The sequence below is a fragment of the Myodes glareolus genome, chromosome 16, assembly GCF_982192425.1.
Source record: "Myodes glareolus chromosome 16, mMyoGla1.1, whole genome shotgun sequence".
Classification (NCBI taxonomy): domain Eukaryota; kingdom Metazoa; phylum Chordata; class Mammalia; order Rodentia; family Cricetidae; genus Myodes; species Myodes glareolus.
In genome coordinates this window covers 18,326,628-18,346,385 of record NC_142041.1, presented here as the reverse complement: position 1 = coordinate 18,346,385, position 19,758 = coordinate 18,326,628, and the positions used below count along the sequence as shown (strand labels likewise).

The 19,758-nt window shown below is 46.9% G+C and overlaps 1 protein-coding gene across 11 annotated transcripts in view; it reads left to right on the top strand.

Annotated features, from left to right (window-relative positions):
- Positions 1-18,728, top strand: part of Palm2akap2 (PALM2 and AKAP2 fusion) — a 459,281-nt gene extending 440,553 nt beyond the window's left edge. For 8 of the 11 annotated variants that reach the window (XM_085677115.2, XM_048420465.3, XM_048420467.3 and 5 more), the window contains 3 exons: positions 4,228-4,406; positions 8,217-8,255; positions 14,663-18,728. In XM_085677115.2, the coding sequence (XP_085533241.2) occupies positions 4,228-4,406; positions 8,217-8,255; positions 14,663-14,764 (320 nt within the window). In that variant the 3' untranslated portion in view covers positions 14,765-18,728. The remainder of the gene's footprint in view (positions 1-4,227; positions 4,407-8,216; positions 8,256-14,662) is intronic. The other 3 variants (XM_085677116.2, XM_048420466.3, XM_048420463.3) reach the window with 2 other exon arrangements.
- Positions 18,729-19,758: the final 1,030 nt, after the last annotated feature.

Genomic DNA, 19,758 nt, shown 5'->3' with positions numbered 1-19,758 from the left:
CAGTGGCTTGTGTGACTCCTGAGGCTGGAATCTAAGGTGTGATCTGAACCATACTGTGTTGGGGGATGCTTGGCAGAGAAGGCGGACCAATATAGCATCTTGTGAAAATGCCAAGGGTGATGACCAGCAGTCTGGGGATGAAACACAGCTTCTCCTTTGTCTCTGGGGGCCTGTGACAGTCCCTCCTCGGGCTTGGCTCTTAGAAGCCTCTTCTGTCAATTACCTTTGGAGGCTGCGCCTCCAGCGCTGCTAAGCTAGCGTTGCTTCCTTGCGACCTCTAGTGACTATTGCTGGTATTGCTTCCTGCTCCCGGGATGGGTTTTGTTCTGCTAGACAATGGAATAACCAGGCTGTCCTGGAACTTAGTTATAGCCAGGCTGCTCTGAACTCATGAAGATTCTCCTGCCTCTGCCTCCCAAGTACTGAGAGTACAGGTATGAGCCACCGCACCCACATCCTAGACTGTTTTATTTCATGTGCTTTGGGGAAGGCGTTTGACCTCTTTCCCGGGATTTCCTGAGGGGCGGGGGCTTAATCCCAACGTACAAGTGTTTTCTAAGGCAATTATGCACATTTTTCAATAGACTTATTGGCTTATTAAGTCCACATTGACTCTTACCTTGTGTCTTATTCTGCTGGGAGTCAGCCTTAAGGACAGATGAAACTCTGCTGTGATAGGCTCTGCATTGAAATAAATGGAAAGGATTCATAGACGATTACAATGGTCTGTGTCCTATGATTTTACAGCTGGTGAGAGATGGCAGGCGCATCAGTAGCCAGAGATGATACAGGGCCCTGTAGGAAAATGACTTCCACAGACCTGTGGATAAAGTCTTGTCTGGCAAAGACGTCACTGTGGAAACCAGGAGCTAGATGAAGGCTGTTTATTTTCTGCTCCCTAGACCTTTCCTGTCAGGAGAGGGGTTGTGGGGATGATCCAGACATTGTGGGGGTCAGCTGGAAAGCGACAGTCATCAACCTGGCAGTGTGACACCTAGTTCTGGTTTTATGGATTTGCACACATGGTGTGCAGAATAACCAAGGAGTTAAACAGTCTCACCTCCCAGTTGGATTATTCCTTCAGATTCCAGTCAAATAGCAGCTGCAACCATCGGACGCTTCACTAAGAGTAAGTAAGTGGCCCAGAGCCATTTGGCTGGGAAGTAGTGGATCTGCACTCAGTGTGCTGGCTCTAGAGTCTAGAGCATGCATCTTACCATTCTTCTTCACTGTTTCTCAGGGTTTCAGTTAAGAAGACAGTTGTGAGTCCGGGGGTGTGGCCCAGTTGCTAAGAGTGCTTGTCTGACGTACGTGAGGCTCAGAGTTTGATCCCCAGCACACCAAAGGCTAGATAGGCAATATGTCCTTATACAGGAGGAGTATAAGTTCAATTATCCTTAGCTGCGTACAGAGTTCAAGGCCAGCCTAGGCTACAGGAGACACTGTTTCAATTCCGTCCCTCCATCTCCCACAGGGTTTCTCTGTGTAGCCCTGGCTGTCCTGGAACTCCCTCTGTAGACCTGCTGGCCTCAAACTCACAGAGATCCACTTGCCTCTGCCTCTGTAGTGCTGTGATTGGAATGTGTACCACTGATGGGTTGGAGAGATGGCTCAGTCTTTAAGAACACTGACTGCTCTTCCAGAGGTCCTGAATTCAATTCCCAGCAACCACATGGTGGCTCACAATCATCTGTAATAAGATCTGGTGCCCTCTTCTGGCCTGCAAGCAGAATACTATATATAAAACTTTTCTTTTTATAAAAAAGATGTGTGCCTTTACTGCCCAGCTTCAATTTTTTTTTTAACATTAAATACTTAGTAGTAAGTTTTAGTGGTATGTACTAAGCACTCAGGGCTGAAATGGCCTTAACTCTAGAATTAGTTTTTAAAATCCAGCAAGTCTTCAGATGGAGGGGCGATGGGAAAATCTTGGTAAATGTTTTTCCAAATGATGTTTGTGATACATATTTGGTCTTTGTAGTCTTACCTAATTTCCATAATTAAAAAGCAAAAGTCATAGCTAATGAATTTGAAGACTTTGAAATATTATTTTACTGTTAATATACAAAGACATTACCTGGCTTATGCAGGTTGTGGCTGTGAAGAAGAGAGAGTCCTCTTTTCTATGCTAATAGCTGCTTTTCACCTGATCCTCAAATGTGATGCATGCCCTCATGTCTCCCCCACACCCCTTAAAAATCAGTACAAAGAGCTCCCAGAGACCGCTCCTTCCAAATGTTCATTGTCACAAGCGTGGGAATTAAATCAAAGAGAATTTGAATGATTAGCTCAGGGCTGAAGTGGATCTTTCAAGGAGACCAGTCTCCAGCCGCTTAGAGAGTTCAAAGAAGAGCAAGAGTTAAAAAGAACCAGGGCTTTTGCCATTGGTGGCGCCTGCCTTTAATCCCCGCACTCCAGAGGCAGAAGCAGGTGGATCTCCGAGTTCAAGGCTAGCCTGGTCTACAGAAGGAGTTCCAGGACATCCAGGACTACACAAAGAAACCCTGTCTCAAAAAACAAAACAAAACAAATCAAAAAACAACAAAACCCCTGGGCTTTCTGGGTTACATATGTTCCAGCTCCCGTCAAAAGGAGCTTGTGTGGGTTAAAGGCTGCAGCTCCCTGCCTCCCTCCCACCTTCCAGAAACTCACTCTAGGCCTCCCTGTAAGGCCTTCTCCATGGCAAGTACTACACTAGACATCTGTGATGTGAAGTGAAGGAAAGATGAAGGAGTTCGGACTTTACCCCAACTCCTGAATGTATGAATGGACCCATCTATGTAGTGTGTTTGCTTCCTATTTCCTGTTGCAGGCCCCAACCATGTCATCAATAGTTGGCATGGTAAGAAAACTGTTCACCTTCTCGGAGATGCAGTTGAGACTTTGTGGCACTGAAATCCATGCATGCCTTGATCCAGAAGTGAAGGCCGAGCATTTCTCACTTGTGAGACATGGGTCTCTGGGGGCTGAGACACTCAGCTGGTAGAGGGCTTGCTTGGGTTCAGTCTCCAGCATTGCAGAAACCAGGCATTGTGGCTAAGCTTGGCATCCTTGTGCCTGGGAAGTGGAGGCAGGAGAAGTGAGTTCTGAAGCCGGCTGGGCCCTGTAGTGAGTTCAAGGCCATCCTTGACCACAGGAGATACTGTCTTAAAAAGCAAAGCGAATCTCCAAGGTCCCAACTTCTCCTACTGATGTCTTCTCCTACAGACATCCTACTGTTGTGATCTGTGATAGAATACATATCCCTTGGGGCTGGAGAGATGGCTCAGAGGTTAAGAGCACTGACTGCAATTCTGGAGGTCCTGAGTTCAATTCCCAGCAACCACATGGTGGCTCACAGTCATCTGTAATGAGATCTGGTGCCCTCTTCTGGCCTGCAGGCAGACACACAGACAGAATATTGTATACATAATAAATAAATAAATATTTTTTTAAAAAAAAAAGAGTACATATCCCTTGGCTATTTGGAGCCAGTGTCTGTCTGACATGTTTTTGAAGAATGCGGTTGGTTTTAGAGAATGTGACTCGGCCACACACTGCTGTTTAACTAACTATTGCTCTAATCACCCTGCCTGACAATTCCTGAGGGGCAATCTCAAGAGCTAAAACCTCACCTTTCCAACTCTATTCTTAGTTGTCATTCTCGTCTCTTCCAAAAAGCCTAGGGGCATCTTTGGGTCTTTAGCAGGTAAGGTAAATGAAGGAATCCGTCCAATTAAGACTGGTGTCTCCTGAGAATCTGGAGTCTCATTCTCATTCAAAGACTTTGTGATACTCGGACAGGTCAGCTGATAATCGGTTACTTCTGATGAGGAGGGCAGAGGATATCAAGAGTGTTGGGGACCGTCTTTGGCTTCAGTGGCCTTCGTAGAGTCTCAACTTCCTCACCTGTAAGAAACTGATCTCTATGGCGCTGCCATCTCTGATAGCCTTATGCTGTGATCTGAGAGAATTCACGTCTCCATAGCCTTGGAGCTAGTGTCCTGTCTGTCTGTCTGACATGTTGCAAAGTGCCTGCCGGGCCCATTTGAGTTAGCCGACTCTCAATCTGGTGTCCCTGTGATGTGTGCAGTGTGCTCTTGTAATGAAACCCTTCCACTTAACCATGACTCTGTTCTGCTCTCGATTTTGCGAGTGTGTGTGAACCAGTTTTTTTTTTTTCCCTCTTTCTCAAAGCAGTGCTGAGCAGACAAGCTTAGAAAGGGTGTTCTCTTCATGTTGTTTCAGGGAAAATAGAGAAAGTCAAACCTCCTCCATCCCCCACAACCGAAGGTCCCAGCTTGCAGCCTGACTTAGCCCCTGAAGAGGCTGCCGGAACCCAGCGGCCCAAGAACCTGATGCAGACCCTCATGGAAGACTATGAGACACACAAATCTAAAAGGCGCGAGAGAATGGATGATAGTAGTGTAAGTTTCTCCTCCTTTCCTTTCTCTTTTCTGAGGGTGACTGTCAGCGTGGTATGCTTGTTCAGACCTGGATGTGTGTGCGTTTGTCTGGCTGTCTTGCATCGTGGATCGGAAACCTATTTTTAAATGAGTGGTTTAAGGTGCCTTGGGAGGGTCTTGTTTTGTGTCACAAGAATGTCTATGATCAAGAGCTGGTCCTTGGCGGCGGCTGAGTCAAGCTCTAGGTGGCAGGCAAGGCTGGTACGTGAGATGGTGGGTATGGAGGAAGATAATGTCTGTGCAATGTAAAAGAATGCACACTCTCTGGAAGCACCCTCGGGCTTCAGAATCTGTGCTGTGATCAATCCTTGCACCCTTGCCTGTTGCACACTGCTCAAGAACTGTTTGGAGCTCTTTGTGAGCATAATCGTACAGGAAAGAGCCACCTTCTTTCTTTCTTTCTTTATTTGGTTTTTTCAAGACAAGGTTTCTCTGTGGAACAACCCTGGTTGTCCTGGAATTTGCTTTGTGGACCAAGCTGGCCTTGAATTCGCAGAGATCCACCTGCCTCTGCCTCCCGAGTGCTGGGATTAAAGGCGTCCTCCGCCGCCACGCCACCCGGCTGAAAGAGCCATTTTAAATGATGGCTAAAGGCCACACCACTACCCATCTACCTTCAGCGCTCAGAACTGTGCACATGAAGGAAGCCATCTACTCTGTGGTTCCTTGGTCTACTAAGAGATGTATGAGGTGTGCCGAATGGACCCCCATGAGCCTGGGGGCAGCCGAGGGGACAAGCCAACACTCTAGACCCTCTGGTACCAGTCATCTGTCTTTCATCAAAGCTCACCCCCCCCCGACACACACACACTCACCACTACGCTGAGGTCACAAATAGCTTGGCTTGATAAACTACCCCATTTCTGCCTGTTTCCCTGGTATATCTCTGTATAAGCGCCCCTTTAGCTCTTCAGAGCATCCCAGTTTGGATAAACTATGCAGTCACCCTCAACTAGAATGCACTGCGGGTCACAATAGGAAGTCGATGCTAGCTCCCTGCCTTTCATGTCCCGGCTGGATAATCCCACATTCAAGAGTTTCTGGAATGAGTGCCAAACACTGAAGGCTTCTTTTCAACTAAGAGTGACAAAGAGAAGATGAAAGCATACATTCCTCTGCCTAAGCATGAAGGAACACTTGCTTCGCTACCCTGAGCGGCTAAGAGGCTTCTCTGGATGGAACCCTGCCCTGGGTAGCTGCTACAGATGGTTGTACTGGGTTTCACTGGGCAGTTGCCAGCAGCGGCCGATGTCTACTAAGTCATGTTAGCGGCTCCAGTTGGGCAGCCCCTCTCTAGGCTGAAGTGCAGGCGTAGCAGCCTATGGTTTCTTCTCTCCCCATGATGCAACGGTGTACATCTGCAGCTTTGCTGGAAGCTAGCCCTAGAGTCGTGGACCATTCAGTGGTGACACACAGATGCTTTCTACGTGCGTTCTATGGTTCTTGTGTGTGCTTTTAGCCCTGGAGTACAGATGTGACTTGAGGGAAGCATGTTCCCGGTCTGGTGGCACAGGTCTCTAATCCTAGGCACTGGGAAGCTGACCTAGGAAGACAACATAGTCCAGGTCTGCCTGCGACATAGGAGATGCTCATGTCATAGGCGGGAAACTAGACCCTCCGTCAGGCAGGCACACTGGCACTCGGGCACCCACCTTACGAATGCTAACCAGTCCCCGTTTCCTCTTTGAGTGAATGAGGTGGCCTGGAGTCAGCGTTCTAAAGCTCTTGTGGTCTCCTGTCTCTAGTTCACCCAAGGAAATCAAGCAACCTGTTGATGAGAAAAGAAACTTTTTAGTGAATCAGTTTGTTTTTTATTATTATTTGAAGGTGGGATGTCTTGAACGTTTCCTGGTATTGCTATAGAACAAGATCTGTCAATTGCCGAACATTTTTAGGGATAGAATGAAAATCTATCCAATCCCCTGTACCCCTCCCTGCCCTCTTTTAAAAGAGACCCAAATCTCAAAAACCCATACTTACATTGCTTCTTGAGGAATTATGTGGGCATCAGCCAAAATTGATTTCCAAACCACCTACTGGCCTGTCTAATGTAGGGTACCTTCTCATTGTCTCTGTGTAGAGAACAAGTTTCATACCCCTCCCCTCCTGAGTTGCTCCCTAATCCCATTTTTCTTTGTCTCGTGTACCAGAATGATAATAAGGAGGAGATGGTTGCTTGGTGGTGGCTATGTAGCTGACTCCCCTGTCTCTAGAGGCTAACAGAGATTCTGTTAAAGACCATGCACTTCTGGTCTCCTGACCCCATTCACACACTTTGGTCTTAGGGTGACAAGTGGCTTCTTGGATTTTCTGCCCTCCGAGAACCTTCCATGGTTCATGCTGACACCTTTAGTTGTCAACTGGTATCACCCTTGATGGCTCTTGGGAAGACGAGAAGTCACCCCTGAAGTCACACCAGGACAACGATACTCTCTAGAACCTAGAACCCTCCCTATTACTTCAGTCTCTGCACTTGTGAAAAGCCAGTGACCGAGGACTTCTCTTAATTGGCGGAGCGCTTGCCCAGCATGGCGGAACCCCGTGTTTCATCCCCAATACTGCAAAACCTGGGCATGGTGGCACATGCCTGTCATTCCACCTCTCGGAAGGCAGAAGCAAGGAGATCAAAAGTTCAAGGTCTGAGAAGAACTTGGGCGAGAGACCCTGACTCAAAATATAAATTAAGAAAGAATCATATGCAGGATAAGTTGGTTGGCTCCCGGTTGGTAGAATCCTTGTCGGAGAGGGATGTGAGAAAGCCATGCCGCCTTTGGTGGCCTTTGTCATGTTTCTAAACTGTCCTGTCCTGCTGGGGACAAAGGGGTCATTTGAGGGCCCGGGTGATGACAGGTGGAAATCGAAACCCTGAACCTTTCGGGAATGGCTGTCTGGGAGGCTCCATGTCGGCGACAGGAAGTTAGTATCTGTGGATGACCGTGAGTTTAAGGAAAGAAAAAGTCAGCAGCAATGAATCTGGCAAAGCCTCACTTTTCAAAGGTCCCCTCCTCTCTGAACTCGGGCAGACGACTCCTAGCAACCTTCGCCCGACTGGACTGGCAATGATTGTCTCCAGGAGCTAAAAGACCGTTCCATTTCCACACTAATCCTAAGTAATCATCTCAGATGATGATCCAAGGGCCATCCCATGCTTGGACTCTTCTCCAGACCCACAGGGTTCTGATGAGGGAGGCTGTGGTTAGTTAAATAGTGCCACCCTCAGGTCAGATTTAGGCAACCTGCCTCCACAAACCTGGTGTGTGTCCCTCCCCATGTCTCTCCCTTTCCCCTTATGCCCTCCTCTCTTCACTCAATTATTGGGGTCTTACTATAATAGCACAATGGGGTACAAGACTGTTAAAGGTTCAGAGAAGCCCACAAGAAAAGAAAGGGCTATCTGGTTACAGAATCCATCCAATCCAGAATGGCCATCTAGGTCCTTGCTGGTGGGCAGCTGGTTAGACAATGGGGGAGAAAAAAAAATCTTGTTAATTCAGTGTGCAGAAAGTGAGTGCAACACCTGGAATTAACAAAGCCCGGCTTATCTGATATTTGTATTCGTGAGCAATAGGGTAGCTACTTGCCTCAAGAGATACAGACTTTTAAATAAATATCAGAGGAAGCCACACTTGGAGAGGCTGGATGGTGGTGCCTGCAAGCCTCTTCCCCTCCTACTCACTTCTGGCACGGCGCCAGTGCCCAACCGCCAAGGGAGGGGAGCCTGTGACTGTGTCTCTACCGTGTACTAACCCTGGTTTTTTCCCTCTCTGCCAGTACACCTCTAAGTTACTGTCTTGCAAGGTGACTTCCGAGGTACTTTTCAACTTGTCTGTCTGGGTCCTGCTGCATGCTTGATTCTGGTGCACACTGTCGTGGTTTGCTGTCTCCTGCTGTGTTCAATAAGAACGGCAAGAAAAAATGCCTTCTCACCATGTGTGTTTTCTGCCTGGCCTTTGTGACCCGGGGAGCTGACTCCGATGCTGGAGTCCACACAACAGTGACCGCTGCTGTGCTGTGCTGTGCTGTGTTGGGCTGGGCTGGGGAGGGGGTTCGAGAAGACCTTTGTCACCCATGGATCTGGAGAACGTTGAACTAGAGGGCAGTTCTTGGCCGGCTGTACAGACACTTCTCTGCAGGCACAAGTAGCAAATCTATTTTGGTCTGGTTAGCACACAGTGCCACCCCTACAGGCTGAGCTTGTGGTTCTGACCAGTCCTTTATTAACCTTAACACGATTCCCAGAGAGCTCTGCTCTTTGGATGTGGGATGACCATCCCAAGGTCTCCCTCCTCTGTCTAGTCTTGGACTTGGTAGTTTTGTTTTGGAAGCTCACCTAAACAGTAGTCTTTTCCCCAAACCTTCTCCTTCCCCGTACAGCTTCCTTTTATGCAGATTTCACTAATATGTGTGCTGTAAGAATGCAGTCCTAGTGGGGCTGCAGAGACGGCTCAGCAGTCAAGAATGCTTGCTGTCCCTGCGGAGGATAAGAGGGAGTTTGGTTTCTAGCATTCACGTCTGGTGGGTCCCAATCTCCTGTAACTCTTCTCCAGGGGATCTGACACCTTCTTCTGACCTCTGCAGGCACCTGATGTATACATACATACATGCATACCATGCATACACAAGCACATACACATGCTCACATTCACATACACATAAACTTAAAAATTTAAACAATTTTAAAATGCAGTATTATTCTGTGTGTAAAGATGTACACACACACACACAATAGGGATTGAATTCAAGACACATGCACATTAAAAAATGTAAAGTCCAGCATGGTGGCACGTGACTTTAACCCCAGCACTTGCGAGGCAGAGACAGGAGCATCTCTGGAGTTTGAGGCCAGCCTTGTCTACATAGAAATTTCCGGGACAGGCAGGGCTACACAGAGAAACTCTGTCTCCCTGCTGACCCCCAAAATTAAATATTTTTAAAATGCTATACACACACACACACACACACACACACACACACATACATACATACATACGTGTGCATGCTTAGAATTGAATTCGGGACTCGATACATGTCAGACAAGCACTGTCTATCTAGTCCTGGTTTTTTTTTCTTTTTAAAAAATTGGTTTTCTTTTTTTCTTATTTCTATTTTTTCTGTAAAATTTCATTTCTATATAGTATTGCATTTTTATTTCAAAAGTACAGAGCTGCAGAGGGGATCATTCATCCACCCAGTTCATAACTAATGGAGGGTTGACTCTGAGTCGGGCGCTATAATAGAGCTCAAGAAGGCATCAAGCAGCTGGCTCCTGCAACCCCGGAGCCAGCCTGCACAGCCTCTGCCCTGCAGCCCCGGAGCCAGCCTGCACAGCCTCTGCCCTGTCCTTGCCCCATTCCTACCGGCTAGATGTTTTTCAAAGGATTCAATGTGGCCAATCCAGTCCAAGCCCTCTTGTTACTTCTCCCAGTTCCCATTTTTCTGTTTCTATCATTCCGTATCTCCTTGGAGGGATCACTGTTGATGTGATGGTGTTCATTCTTGTGCATGTTTTTATACCACATAAGGAACACCTTAGGGGTGTGTGTGTGTGCGCGCGCGCGTGCGTGCATGTTTTAAACTTTCTATAAATGGTAAGTCACATGATAGGATCCTCTTCTCACTTTATTCAATTGCTTTTTGTTTTATGTGTGTGGAGTTTGGGCTGCATGTATGTCTGTGCACCATGTGCATGCAGTGCCCTTGAAGGCCAGAAGAGGTCACTGGCTCTCGTAGAACTGGAGTTGCAGATGGTTCTAAACTGCCATGTGAACCCTGGGATTCAAACCCGGGTCCTCCACAGAGGCAGCCAGTTCTCTTAACCACTGAGACATCTCTGCAGCTCCCATCCCACAGTTCCTAGAGGTGTCTCGGTTTAACTTGCACTTCTAGTGTCTTCCTCTGAACTGCTGAGCAGTGTTCTGTTGAAGGACTAAATCCCCTTCTCCATCAGTTTCATGCTGATGGAAATGTGGATTAAGTTGTTTCTGACGAACTTTTGGGGGGGTTTCTTGGCTGCTTGGTGGCATTGTGCTGGGGATTGAACCTAGCTCCTCTTGCATGCTAGGCAAGCACCAGTGACCTTCACCACACATCTTCCTGTGCATGCATGGTACAATGCTCTACCTTCAACCGGGCATACTCTCATTTACCAGCTCTTGCAAATGTTCTTCTTGTTGGTTGTACCAATCTTTAGCATCATGTGTATTTTGATTATGGCTCATTATTAGCAGAGTAACTATATTTTGTAGCTATAGATGTAATCTATTCGTGACAGATTGGCGTATAATACTTAAAGCTAACGTTGAGACTATCATGGCATGTCCCTTCCTCATTGTGTGACTGTGGTCCGCATTTAGGAAGTAGCCCTTTGAGAATCAGGCCCTGCTCCCACATCCTCCCTGAATCAGTATGGTTTAGAACAGAGAAACTCTGGCCAAGGATATACAAGAAAGGCAGTGTTGGGCCCAGTCAGTCTTCAGCTGAAGACGTAGGAGGATCACCGGTCAGCTTGAATACTAATGAAGTAACTCAGCAATTCAACCCATCTGTCCCTTGTTTCCTAGCCTCATCTGACTGCCACTTAAAAGTTGAAAAACCGATTGAAATGCCCAAGCATTAGAAAGACAATCAGTTTTCGAGATTGTTCAACAAGAATTGATAGTTTTTCTTCCACCATGCCCGAACCTGAATTAATGTGTGAAAACAGTAAGAAAACCTTAAATTGGGTTGCAAAGGTTGCTTGCTGCTCCCTGTGTCTCACAGCTGCTGTGTAAACGTGTGTCTTGATGGCCTCAAGGATTGACTCCACCTGTGGGGAGAACTGAGTTTAAATCTCGGCCTTTCCTTCTACGGACCGAGAAATGCAGGGCAAGTTACTTCCCTTCCCCGGGTGTCAGCCTCCTAGGAAGTAGATGTGATGGCATGGAGCTTCCAGAACGTTCGAGTTCTGCATTAAGATAGTAACTGGTTCATAGTCCTGGTGACTGAAAGCATCCTTTGACTAGAACCCCAGACACATTCGCTTCGGGCCCAGAAAAGGCTTTAGAAAGCCAAGTTAGTGGGCAATTATATAAGTATTAAGAGTTCAGAGTTTACTAGCAATTAAGACATACACCCTCACCCATATCTGAATTAACTATAGAACAAGAACTCATTCATACCTCCCCTGAGGGCTTGACTTTTGAGTCTTCCCAAGGTCACAGTTCTAAGCTTAAAGAGCCCTAGGACAGCTTTACACGGAGGTTCTCAGCCACTTCAGTACTGGCTCATTCATTTTCTTCTCTGCGTCTTAGCAGGGGGATTTAGATTTTATCAGAAATTGGTGGTCACACGAGAAGGCCATTCAAATTAGAGGGACTGAATTAAGAGCTCCTTTTTACATTCATGAGTTATTTGAGTTCTTGACCATTAGATGTTTAAACGCAAGCTATGCTAAACATTTCTATAGTTATAATTTTCCTGCCTGATGTCCCTTTTGTGACTGAATTCTCTGAGGAAAGGAACGCTCATGCCCCACATGTGGCACTGTTCCTATGGCGTGTCAGGAACCCAGTCACCATTGGTCAAACAGTCAGGTAGAGGGATGCTAGCATGGGTCTCTGAAGGAACGAAATTTAACCGAGATTTACAAACATCAAAAGAGACTTAAAGGCACGTGTGGGACCCACATACCATTCATTTAGTACTCTGGGGACAGAGGTAGGTGGATTGTGAATTCTTGGAGGGCCTGGGCTCTGCAAGACAGGAACTTGTCTCAAAAGAAAAAGAAAAGATGACGCTGGAGAGATGGACCAATGGTTCCGTGCACTGACTGCTCTTCCAGAGGACCTGGCTTCAATCCCAGCACTCACATGGCAGCTCACAACTGCTTGCATCTTCAGTTCCAGGAGCATCTACTGCCCTCTTCTGGCCTCTGCAGGCAGCAGGCACGCAAGTGGTGCCCAAGCATCCATGCAGGCATAACACTCATATACATAAAAATAAATAAATCTTTAAGGGGGAGGGGCTTAGCTAGCAAGGTAAAAACCTTTTTAAAATTATTTTTACATATTTTTTAAAAATTTATTTATTCACTTTTTATTTATTTTGGTTTTTCAAGGCAGGGTTTCTCTGTAGCTTTGGAGCCTGTCCTGGAACTTGCTCTGTAGACCAGATTGGTCTCGACCTCACAGAGATTCGCCTGCCTCAGCTTCCCAAGTGCTGGGATTAAAGGCAGGCACCATACCGCCTGGCTATTTTTATTTTTTAAGGAAACCTTTTTCAGAACCTTGACTTTATTTTCATGTTCCTGGGAATTTCTCAGGCCAACACGAGCAATTCACACAGCACAGAGGTCTTTATACAATCTGTGCTTTTATTCTACGCCAGGATCTGCAGACCCTCTCAGAGGCTGGGAATGATCCTTTGAGGGCTGCCCTGTGCACCTGAAACTGTTTGTCCCTTGGGCAGACTCCACACTGTGGCTTTTACAATGCCCGTTTGACATGGGGATATTGAGGCGCTGGAGTTTGTGACTTAAGGCACAGTCACGCTGCCCATACAGTTTAAAGCCTAGATCTCGTTGAGCTTCAGAGGCTCGGGTATTACAGTCTGCGGGCTGTTATCCCTCATCCTCGGGCTATCACGCATTGGCCAGGAAACTCCTGTTTGGCTCCCAGGCTTGGCAGCATGCTTTCCTCCAATGTGTGCTTCTGCACAGCGCTAGTCATGGCGTGGCCGTGACTCTCAACAGCGCCTCGTTCACACAGCAAAGGTGGCTGGCTGTCACCTCCCTGTAAAGTTCAGCTGTCCCGTGTTGGGAGACAAGGGGAAGACCTTCCAGATGGAAGCGTCCAGAAGCTGTGGGTAGTCCTTGCATTTGGCACAGATGCAAAGTAGCATGCCGGGCTGGACCCTGGTCCTGTAGTCTACCCAGCTTTTGCTTCCACGTGGCGTCTTCCTACCCCTCTGGAGTTCCCAACATTACTGCCCCTTGCCCCAGTGATCATTTTTAGAAGAAGCACAGCGTTTGTTGCGGTTCAGAAAACCAACCAGGACTTTTCTCTGATATCCGAAACTCTGCAGCCTCAGTGAACAGCAGAAGGCTGTTTGTGAACTGGCCTTTGTTACAGTGGCCTGACCTGGAACCTTGCCCTGTGTCTTGGCCACTCACGTGCCTTTCACGTGGATTCCATCCTATCCAAACTGAAAACTGGAACAAGTGGCCTAATGTCTTCTCTCAGGAGCCCACAAATGATTCCAGTAAACAAGAGGGAGGGAGGTCCCACCCCCACGGGGGTAAGCATACTTGGCCTTGATGTCATTACCTTTAATTTCTCTTATTATTAGTAGTACATATGACCTTGATGACACACACACCAGAACGCTGATGACTTTCTATTGTCCTGAAAACTTCCCCACTCCCTCACTCAGTGGCCATTGGTATTTCATTCTGCCATAGTAGATTCTTGGGATATAGATATTTTCCTAGTGTTATGTGGGTCCGTAAACTTGATGCGTCAAATCCACATTGGCCAAAAGATAGACATTCCTTCCCCATCTTTGGTTGTGAGTCAGCTAAGAGGGTCTGCGCTATTTAAAATGGGGATCGCTAGCCCCGGAGGGCTGTTTAAATTTAAATTAAAGTTCCCTAAAATATTTCATTTCTCAGATGTCTGCACTTCAAGGGTCTGCCAGATAGCGGCTGCCACAGATCTGGCCACACGTGGATAGCAGCTGCCACAGATAAAAAACAGTTTCAGTGTGATGTAAATGTCTGCACACAACAAGCATGGACAGCTTGTCGAGAGCTACTTTAGACTGTTCAGCTCCGGGGTACAGGTAGAGTTCAGCTGTAGAGTGTTTGCCCACCATGTTCAATGCTCCAGGTTCAGTCTCCAGCACCACAATAGAACAACACCCCCCCCCCCAAAAAAAAAAAAAAAAACCTGAGGCCGAGTCAAGTCCAGTTCAAAGAAACCAGTAAATATGTAACAAAAGATGATATTCGAAACCATGCATCAGAGAGTGAGTGGGTTTGGGCTTTGAAATGAAGTTGCATCCAACCCCTTTCATCCCTTCCTCCTTGTTCCGTCTCCGCTCATCACCTACCCCAGTCGTACTGGATCCCGCATCACTTTCGTCTTGTGAACGTGGCACTGAGTGAGGAAGTGGAATGGAAGGGAGAAAAGGAAGAAGTTGATCTTTGTGAACTCCGCTAATGTCTGCCCCTCTTTTTTCAGGTCCTGGAGGCCACACGGGTTAATCGAAGAAAGAGCGCCCTGGCCTTGCGCTGGGAGGCAGGGATTTATGCCAACCAGGAGGAGGAGGAGGGCAATGAGTAGACTTCCTTCAGCCCGGGAAGCTCCTTTGCTGAAGGAGTTTCAGCAAAGAAACCAAGAAGTGATGAATTCAGAAGCGTTTTAACGGACTATTTATTAAAGTGCATACAAACTCAACAGTTCTCGTGTAGACCAGAAGCTGCAGTGCACAATGATAAAAAAAAAAAAACAAATAAAACAAAAAGAGAAAAAAACAAAGAGGAAGTCCACCCATCAAACTCTGAGACCAGAGAGTCAGAAGAGAAAGGATTTCTTCATGATTCAAAGAAGCCCCTGGCTTTGGACCATTCCACAACCAATCCAAAGGGACACAGACTTGACAAATGAGTCAACATAGCTGCCACAGGCAGAACTGAAGCCAGCCTCAGCTGGGTGACAAGGAGCAAGCAGGGACACGGTCATCCCATTCTGAGACGTCAAACAGGGCTGGTCCAGTCTACAGCAGACAGGCTATTCATTCCCCCACACCAGCTTCCAGCCCTTGCTCTCTTGAGGCGTCAGACATGTCAGGTTGACTCCGTTTTCTCCAGCAGCCATAAAACAAGTGGTGTTTCTTTCCATAGTTGCCCAAAGGGGGCAATGATGATTCAATCTCGCTTCTGTGAAATCATTTTTAATTGGGAACACTCAATGGTCGCAGTATATAAAGACCTGTATTTTTAAGACAATATCACTTCATGTTGCAGATGCAATCTGTCCTACGGTAGGAGGTTGAGAATGCTAGGGGAGAGAGCCAAACCAAATGGGTTATTAGCTTTAGGACCTTCTCTGCTTATCCTGGTGACTGGTCATTTTAGGAAAACACACATTCACAGTTCTGTTTCTTCATATGAAAACTATATTTAGCGGGCAATGACTATTTTTATGATGGGATGGGGGATAGGAACATGGTTAAAATCTGTACCCAGTAAACAGCTTGGTTCGAGATGGTAGGGATGTTTTTAGAATGGCAATAATTGAAAACAAAAAGGGGGCAGGCTCTGCCTCAGAAGGGTATAGATGATCAGAAGTATGGTATGGTGTGTATAACTTTTGTATTTTTAAAGTGGGTCTTAGAAGTGGTTGGGGCATAGGGCGGACTCTCTTGGATCTGAGAAAGGTAATGTTAAAGTCACGGAAGTAAAGAGAGATATGGGGTGGGAGGGAGAAAGACTGGGAAAGGAAGGGAGAGAGATTATTTTTGCTGAATAACCAGTGTTTTTCAGGATGACAAAGAAAAAAATATAGAATAGAAATTTTAAGTGCAGACGTGGAATCAGCTACAAATCCTAAAGATGGTGTGTATGCCTCCGTGTGCCTGCATAAAGAGTGTATGTTCGCGAGCAAGGATACGACGTGTGTGCATGTGTGTGTGTGTGTGTGTGTGTGTGTGTGTGTGTGTGTGCGCGCGCAGCGCGCGTGTGTTAAAATTTCAGGTTGATCGTGACACATGGCTGGACAGTAGTTTCTCCATGGCTGTCTGCCAGCTTCAGGAGTGAGAGCTTTCTTTTTTATGAAAAGGGATATCAAGGCACAGGGCTGGTGCGGTATTTCTTATATTGAACCGACCTAACATGGTGTTTGCGTGAGTCCCGATTGTAAAGTTTGGTGCAGTTTTGTATTGGTGATTTGACATTTAGACCACATCCTATTTATTCTCCTGCTTTGTGTTCACGCCTCACGGACTATAGAGGATCCCAGCTTTACTCTTTCTGTCATTTAAAGCAATATGATAAGGGCATTCACTAATCAGGTGCCCTGAGTTTCTGAATGAGGGAGTGTTTCATTTCTGGCAAGGAGGGGAAGAGGGGGGAGAAGGAGTGGGAGGGGGAGGAGGGAAAGGAAGAACTAACCAGCCTTCATGATTTTCCCTTTATTTTAAAGACAATTTCTTAAAAAGCAATAATTAAATCAGACCTTGCTAAAACCCATTTTTGTTTTATGTTATTATGTCATAGGATTTAATATGTTATTCTAATAAGTAACGGCTCCACAATATTTATATGTACCTTTCCACATGTTATCTTTTACTCTTTTTATTACACTAGTGCTGACTTGGGGGGAAAGCTTATTCACTGGTAAGTGGTGGGCACAAGGTAAAAAAGGAATTGCCTAATGACTTACAAGGATCTTTCAGACCTGCCAAGGGACCCTGTAACTTGAAGCCAAAGTCTACAGATGGTAGCCCGATTATACGAGGGGAGCGCACACTGTCTTTAGATGGCTCATTCTCTTAGACATAATGTTTTAAAAAATGCTAGACATTGGGGCAGAGGACAAAAGAGACCCTTGCTACTGCAAGGAATTTGCTTCACAGTAAGGGAAACTGGCCCAGAGCAAATGTCCTGGCACATGACATCCACGTCGGATTAGAAGTCCTGCTGGCTGGCACACTGGACGACACAGCTTTGTCTAAGGAGTTCCAGCTGGAGACCCCAACCGCCTGGCCTGAGAACGCAATGATGTGGGTGTCCCTTCCCCTGGGAAACACAGGGCTAAGTGTCCCAGGGCCCTACCCCGGCAGCAGATGGAGCTAGAGAGTGAGATAGTACGGGTCATACAAGAAAACTGGCTGCCTCGTTTTCTGGGATCTGCTGGAGACTGGAGGCAGTGCCAACAACTCCCTCATTTTTCACAAGACGAACCCGTCCTCATGATTTCCTTGAAGTTCATGTCCTGTTTGGAAGGGAACCTTGGACCCACATGGAGGGTACGCTGAAGTAAGAATCGGCAGCTGGAGCCCGCACAATCCATGGGGTCACTTGGGTGGCAGATGAAGTGGTAGGAGATTGAACAAGAAGTTCTCGAAGGGTCGGGGATTATAGAGCCGGGTACCTTGGGCCATGCTCCATTTGTGGATGTGGAGAGGCCCAGCTTCTGCGACTCACCTGGTCACACAGCTTTTTTTCCCCATGGTGGCCCCTCCATTTCCTTGTTTTCCTGGTTTCCCTGAATTCTAATGGCTCCCGGTTGTTTCCTGGCTCTCCTTGCTGACGGTTCCAGAATGTTCTATTTAAATGGAAACCAGTTTCATGGGAGAGCCAGCTTTTCTCTGTGTTCTTTTTCCTTATTCAAGAAACATTTGAGCCATTGCTTTGGGCATCTCCCTGTGCTAGGCTCTAGGATCCCACGCGGGCCCATCACTTTCTCAACACGATCCAACAGGTCCCTGGAGGAAAGTATGTCCTGCCCCATAGGCCCCAGGCGAGAGGCTCCTCATGGGTTTTGCCTCTGGCACTCAGCTCCACCCTGCATCAAAGCTTGTTAGTCTCAACTGTAAGAAACGTGTAGCTTCTGTAGATGTTCACAGCCCTCCTGAAGAACTCCACACCGCAGTGTTTGTACGCCCACTTCCCTCCAGAGCCGAGGCTGACAGCCTTGGCCTTCTATCTAGGAATAAAGGAAGCAGGACACAGTGCATGTCCCTTCCTCTTACCCATGCATGCTGCCCACCCTAGGCAACGACATAGAAACGGTATATAGATCAGTGTCCACACACACATTCACACACACATGCACCCACACACGCATACATACACACACACTAGAACAAGGAACACCAAAACAGTGTTGATTGTTGTCTTTAAAGATATTTTTTTTCACCTGAAGAATGGACTTAACCTATGTATTGGGGAAAAAAAAAACAAATAGCCTAAGTGTTAGAGATGGTGAATATATCCAGTTTCAGTTACACAACCAATTTACTGGATTTTAAGTGTCCGTGAGCTGCCAAGTTTTATTTTGTGTTGCTCTTTATCCAAATGATTTTTTTCTTTTTTTTTTTTTTTTTTTAAATTGGAGGAAGGGTGGGTTGGGGGGTGATGAGGGGCAGCAGCAATACTGTGTTTGAAAAAAATGATACTCTGTACCTGGCTTTCCTGTGTTATGTTAACCACTTCAATGTTTTTATCCTGCTTCCGTTTTATAGTGACTGTGAAGGCGTTCCATGCAGCTATGCGGTTATTTTCTCAATAAAACTCAACACGCGTGTGGTGTTTTTCTTTTTTCCTTTTTAAGGGATGGCTATTTTTGTTTGACTTTGGAAGAAGGTTGGGGGATTGGGTGGCTAAGCTTTGAGGGACATGTCAGTGTCCCTGGTTTCTGCCTCGACTTCCCCCACGTGTGGGACCAAAGAAGCCATGGTCGCTAATAAAGCATCCCTGTGACGCACACCCTGTGTCAGGAGCCACAGAAATGATGCAGGTGTCCGTCCCTTGATGAGGAAGTTGGACTTCAGAGTCGAAGCAACAGAGTGAACCCGCAAGCCATGCCTCAGGGATAGCCTTCCAGCTCATTCGCGTGTGCGCGCGCACACAGCTGCGTACATGAAGGTCAGAGGTCAGGTTTAGTTGTTGAATCTCAGGAGCAGGGTCTCTCACTGGCTGGAACTGATTAAGTAGTCTAGATTGGACCTGTTCCTACCTCACCATCACTAGGATTGAGAGAGAGAGAGAGAGAGAGAGAGAGAGAGAGTGTGTGTGTGTGTCTGCGCGCGCGCGCACCACCATCACCATGATGTCAGGCTTTTTTTCTGTGGGTCTGGAAGTTGAACCTAAGCACCAAATTTACTAAGTGAGCAGATTTCCTCTGACCTTAGCGCGGATCTGTATCGCATTCCCAGCATGCATCTGTATTTGGTGCTTCTTTATAAAGGACTGAATTGCAGCTTAAAAGAAGCCCAGAAAGAGCAGGAGTTCTTCAGGAAAACCCGTTCCTCTTCTACATCTGCCTGTGCCTCCTCCCTTCCCATCAGTCTCCAGATTCTCTGTCTCCTCATCCAGCCCCTGTACTTCCTGAACTCTGTCCCCTGTCCTGGGCCTCCCCAGCTCTGCCTCTTCCTTATGTATTCCAGCTGTCTCTCTACCTTCTCTCCCAACCTGGGGCTCTTCAGCTTTTCTGTTCCCAGGTTTTCTAGCCAGATTCCCTTATTCTGAACATCTGGGGGCGGGGGTTGTCTCCTGTGGTAACCCTGTCACGGACAGCATCTTCCCAACTTTATGTGTTGAGAGTTCTGACTT